Source organism: Merops nubicus, unplaced genomic scaffold (genome assembly GCF_000691845.1).
Source record: "Merops nubicus isolate BGI_N331 unplaced genomic scaffold, ASM69184v1 scaffold27451, whole genome shotgun sequence".
NCBI classification, from domain to species: Eukaryota; Metazoa; Chordata; class Aves; order Coraciiformes; family Meropidae; genus Merops; species Merops nubicus.
Window position 1 is genome coordinate 640 of NW_008590660.1, and position 5457 is coordinate 6096.

Genomic DNA, 5457 nt, shown 5'->3' on the forward strand with positions numbered 1-5457 from the left:
GTGCGGCGGGGAGGCGCAGGGGGCCGGGCCAACCCCGCAGACATCTGCCGCGGACCAGAAGTCGCCGATGGCTCCGTCCGCCCAGTCCTCCAGCTCCCTGCCCGTCAGCTGCGCCTTCCGCACGGCCTCCTCCTCCGCCTCCTCGGAGCGCGGCAGGTTGAGGATCCCCCCCAGACCCTGGAAGCTCTGCTCCATGTACTCGTTGCGGGGGGGGCCGCCGTGAAGCCAGTTGCTGTCGTCTGGGCAGGAAGGAGAGGAGAGAGAGGGGATCAGCGGCGCAGCCGCGTCCCGACACCTTCCCGGCACCCCGCGTCCCTTTGCAGCCCCAGCTCTCCAGCCTGAGAAGTGTGCTGCTCCAGGGTGACCTGACCAACCTGCAAATGGGCCCTCTGCAGCTTGCCCATGGTTCAAGGGCTCATGTGGGCAAGGGGACACCAAGGGGAAGGTGGCTACTGCCTTGTCACCGAGCCAGCCCCAGCAGGAGTCGCCTCGGGCTGCCCACAGGGAGACCCTCCAGCCCGCCCCAAGCTCCAGAGCACCCTCACCTTTCCTGAGCGGCTGCTTGCGGTTGAAGGTCTGGGGCACCACCAGGAATTGGGTCTCCCCGAGGGGCTCCCAGAACTGGAGGAGGCGGATGGTCCAGACGCCAGGGCGCATGGGCCGGTTCAGGGGGGGCTTGTACTGGGTGAACTCTGCCTCAGCATCCACCGTGATGTCGTAGGAGGTGGCGATGACATAGGTGGGGTCGATCCACACCACCGTGGCCGTCAGGTTGGGGCCCCGTGACCACTTCTGCATAGCCACTGGCTCGTCGAAAGGCCCCATCAAGCCTCCAAAATTGCGGAAGAGTCTTTCCTTGGGGTCCCACTCTGTGCCCACCTGGAGGGACAGGAGGCACAAGCAGTGGGATGCTGGGCATGGAGGTGCTGTTAGCTCAGGTTTTGCATTTCACCTCCCCAAATAAGGGCAGATATAAAACTCTGGAGCATAAAGCAATGCACACCCCATCCTCCATGCCTCTCCCCTCTGCACCATGCCAGCACTAATCCAGCTCTGTGACACCTCCTGCAGCTGCAGGTGCTGGGCACAGCAGCCTCAGCTCCCCCCCAAAAGATCCCCTCAGGCTTTTGCTCCACAGCTCCCACAGAAGCCAAACTCCTGGACAAAGGCTTGTTCTCAGGCACAACAGCAGCACCATGCTCCTCTGTCCCTGCAGTGTGCAGGTCAGGAAGGGGAAGAAGGGCAGCGTGGGGTGGGAAAGCCAGGGAGGAAAGCTGGTGTTGGGAGGGAAACTTTCGCCACTTACCTCAAGGTTTTGTAAGCGGTTTGCCTGCCCTCCATGACCCGCCAGCTTCAGAGCTCCTTGGGGCATCATCCACACCTCCAGGGACTCTGCCTGCCCGGTTGCCAAATTCTGCACTTCCTGCATCACCAGGTAACCCTGGAAACGGTCGTCATAGAAATATAAGTGCACACTGGATGGGAAGCCCCGGGGCTCAAATCTGGAGAGAGAGAGAAAGCAGAGAGGTTGCACGGCTGAGCATCGGCACCTGACCAGCACCAGACACAGGCCGCTGGCGGGAGCCTGGCTCAAGACCCTGGCAAGCACCCCACCTGCAGAGCTTGTCGGGCTTCGCTCCCGGCGCGGCCGCGGCTTTGCGGAGCCCCAGCCTGGAGAAGGCTGTGTAGAAGGTGAGGGTGACATCGCTGAGGCCACCGAGGCCGTCGACGCGGTCGTAGACGTTCTCCCAGTAGGCCTTCAGGGCCGGCGTGTTGGGCGGGTAGCTGCCGTAGAGGTGCGTGTCCAGGATCTCCAGCACCTCCTGGTTCACCGTCGACTCAAACTTGCGGGCGAAGAAGGTGGGTCTGGAGAGTTGCTGGAGGAGCACAGGGATGTCTAATGTTGTTGGCTGCACCCGCTCTGCCCTCCCACCTAAGTGGGGCACTCACGAGGGAGACAGACCAGGAAGAAACATGCTGGGACTCATCCTGCCTGCCTTGAGGGCATGGGCTAAGGAGCAGCAAAGCACAGCCAGTCTCTACGTGAGATCTTCTACAGCAGGATCAGCGGGAGCACACAGTACACTAACTGGTAATGCAGATGGGCTCTCATGTCTCCCACTGCCTCCCCCTTTCTGTACTCAGAAGCAGCCATGTGTCACCCAGCTCCTTCACTGCAATCTCTACTCGGGTGGGCCCCCACCCTGCCAAGCTGCTGCGAGGCCCTGGCCATATGGCAGAGCTCACAGGATCAGAGCCCTGTGCTGTAGGAGCCCCAATCTGCTTGAAAATCCTGCTAACTTCTCTTCTCAGGGCTGGGTCTCTCTCCCAAAACCTCCCTTGTTCAGTCTACACCCCTAATGCACTGAGAGGGTGGGAGGTGGTCTGTCACAGGGCATTCCGCTCTGCCAAAGAGGGCAGCGCTCAGAAGTGGTTTAGCTGAGGAGGCATTTGTCTCACGTGACAGGTCTGTGGGGAAAGACCAGGAAAATGGGAGAGAAAGTCTGGGAAGAGGAGCAGCATCACAAGCAGTAACGCAGGCTTGTCCTGTGTGCAGGGCAGGATGGTCAGTGTGACCCTGGGCACATGTCTGTGCCGAGCCCCGGGGTGGCTGGGGAGCCCATCCTGCTCCTGTCCCTGCAGGGCTGGGGGGAGGCTTGTGGGGACATGCACAGCAGCTGGCACCACACCCAGGGGTGCCCGCAGGGGACCGAGGAGAGGAGCGAGGCAAGCAGGAGGGGAGAGAGTGGGAGGAAAAAGGAGGATCTTTTCACCTGTAGCCGGAGGAAGTCCTGGGGTTTGAAGTCATTTGGGGAGCACCCGCACCAGTCGACTATGTGTTTATATTGGCACTTGCAGCCAAGCTTCCGGTTCCAGTTGGTCACTCGGAGGTTGTTATCGACCAGTGTCTCACAGGCATGACTGTTCTCCAGGACCGTGTGGAAGAATGACTGTTTGTGGCAGAGAAGGGACAGGACACCCAGTGGGGATGGAGGACTGGGGGTTAACGGAGACCCCCTACCCCTCACCTACAGAACACGACAGACCTCGACAGCTCCTGAAGAGAAACCTACCCCTGTTCCCAGCAGCATGTAAGGGATGAGGCTGTGCAGCCACACCAGTCCTTATCTGGCCCAAAGGGGCATCTGGAGCTAAAGCAGGGCTGGATATAAACATAACCCTTCCCCTGTCTGCCCCCCTCTCCTCTCTTTCACAACGAGGTCTGGACAAAGGGGAGGCACAAAGCTGATCAGAGCCAGCACTGCCCTTCGCAGCTACCCAGGGCAGGGATGAAGTGGGACAGAACTGCTAAGCACAGTGGGAAGAAAGTCCAGCCCGTGCCCCACAGGCAGCACCCACCTCGGCCGGCAGGAGCGTGTAGGTGTAGAACTGGCGCAGCTGGGACACCAGCTGGTCCTCAGCATACACCACGTACTCCACGAAGCTGCGCGTCAGCGAGAACCAGTCGGAGCCCCCGTCCACCACGATGCCCTCGGGGATGTGGCGCTCGCCCAGCCGCCACATGTGGGAGTCACACTCGTGGAACAGGCGGTCCAGGCCCTGCTTCTTGATAAACCTGGGCACAGGGGTGAGGATGAGGGGTTAGAAGTGTCACCCACTTTGCTGGGCACAGCTAGAATATCCCTCCTGCCCCAACTGTTTCAGTACTTTTCTGAAATCCCTCCTTTTTCTGTTCCTCCAGCTCAGCTCTGCCCTGAGCTGGGATTACCTGGCGTTGTCTCGGCCATGAGACTTCAGGAAGTTCTTATCTCGGTATTTGGACAGGAACATCACCAGCTCCTCGTTGGTCCTGGTGCAAATCAGAAAGCGTTAATAGTCCCCTGGGGTGAAGCAGCCCTGGAAACACTCAGTGCAAGACCCATCAGACAGGAAGAGCATAAGGCTGCTTGGTGGGTGCTGATCAAACCCTCAGGTGAGACACAGATGCAGCCTCTCTGCTCTCTGGTGACTCAAATGCACGTTCCCCTGTGACACCCAAACCACAGGAAAAAACAGCCTCCGAGGTACTGGCTGGGCTGCTCAAGCAAAGAAGGGACCAGCCTGGCCCTGGAGCACCAGGACGTGGGTGCAATCTCCAGCTCCATCTCCCTCTCCTCCCAGCTCCTCCCCGCCCCTCCCAAGGCTGCTGCAGCATCCCATAGCCCAACCACCTCCATCGTCCTCTCCTGCCCTGGCAAGGTCCACACCTTGTTGGGTAGTCGGTGGCACTCAGGTTGATGAAGAAGTCCCAGGGCCACTCGTCCAGTTCCAGCAGGTCCTTCATGCTGCGCAGGTACATCTTCAGCAGGCTGGCACCTCCCCAGATGGTCACCATGCGCCAGGGCGTCACGCGGATGTTGGGGTAGTGCCGGGCCAGCTCCACCGCCTCGCGATGGAGGTAGTTGGAGCGCTGCCGGGGAACAGGGCTCACGCTCAGCGGGCAGCTCATCTGCCCGGGGGGCCCTGCCCTCCTCACCACCAGCCTCCATGGGTAGGGGAGCAGCAAAACCAGACTGCTCTGGGCAGGCGGCATAGATCCTGGTTCCCCGGGGTGGGAGGGTCACAGCTCCAGCAGCAGCGGGGACAAACCGACCCAGCCGCTCCCAGCACCCCTCTCCCCTGTCACGCACGCACCTTGTCGACGTGGATGTAGAAGAAGTGCTGCTGGTGGTACACGGCCTTGATGAGCCGCTTCAGCTGGCGAATGGCCCTGCCGTGCACGACCAGCATGTAGGCGATGCGCACGGGCTTGCTGGGGGGCACCTGCTGCGGCCGGCTCTCATCCCACTGGATGACGGGGCTGACCTTGCCTGTGTGGGGAGGGAGGGGGCTGTCAGCCACCCCCGGCCTCGGCCCCCAGCACCCCAAGGCTCCTGATACAACGGGGAGACCTGAGCGAGGTGGGGGACAGGAGGCAACAGCTCAGCCTCAGGTAAACCCATCAGGCTGCAGTGCCAGGGCATAGTGGCAAATGCAGCCCCTCTGTTAAATCCCCAGGGCTGTGTTGGGAAAGAGGGGTGGGGTTTGGTGTCCTTCTCTGCCCCCTCAAAACAAAAGATGTGGCTGTGCCCAGCTCTGACCTCTGCAGGTCAGGATGCGCAGCCCAGCTTAAGGAGGCTGGCACAGCTTTGATTGGATTATGGAGGCAACGGTAATCTGGGAATCTGTGACAGACTGAGGCCTCTCTTTGCCAGACGGGACAGTTTGGAGACATAAGGAAGGTGGCCCACGCGCCTGGCTGGGACACCCCCGAAGCCCAGGGCGAGCTGTAGCCCTGCATCAGGACTCACCCGAGAGCTGGCAGTGGCGAGGCACGGACTGGGGCATGAGGCTGCCGGCCCGGTGCAGACACACCACGTTGGCGATCTCCTGTTGGCACTGCTTGCTGCTGGCCCGGGCCAGCGCCGAGAGGGCATCTTTGCCTGTGATTTCACACTTGGGGGTGAAGCCGTTCTC

General features: G+C 61.0%; 1 protein-coding gene across 1 annotated transcript; it reads right to left on the reverse strand.

Moving 5' to 3' along the window:
• Positions 1 to 17: 17 nt before the first annotated feature.
• Positions 18 to 5454, reverse strand: XYLT2 (xylosyltransferase II; the record flags this gene model as incomplete). Its single annotated transcript, XM_008950037.1, has 10 exons — positions 18 to 239; positions 546 to 879; positions 1307 to 1502; positions 1615 to 1877; positions 2775 to 2951; positions 3361 to 3577; positions 3731 to 3811; positions 4209 to 4411; positions 4636 to 4811; positions 5292 to 5454. Coding segments are annotated over 10 exons (2032 nt in total), but the record flags the coding sequence as incomplete, so codon positions are not given.
• Between the last annotated feature and the right edge of the window lie 3 nt (positions 5455 to 5457).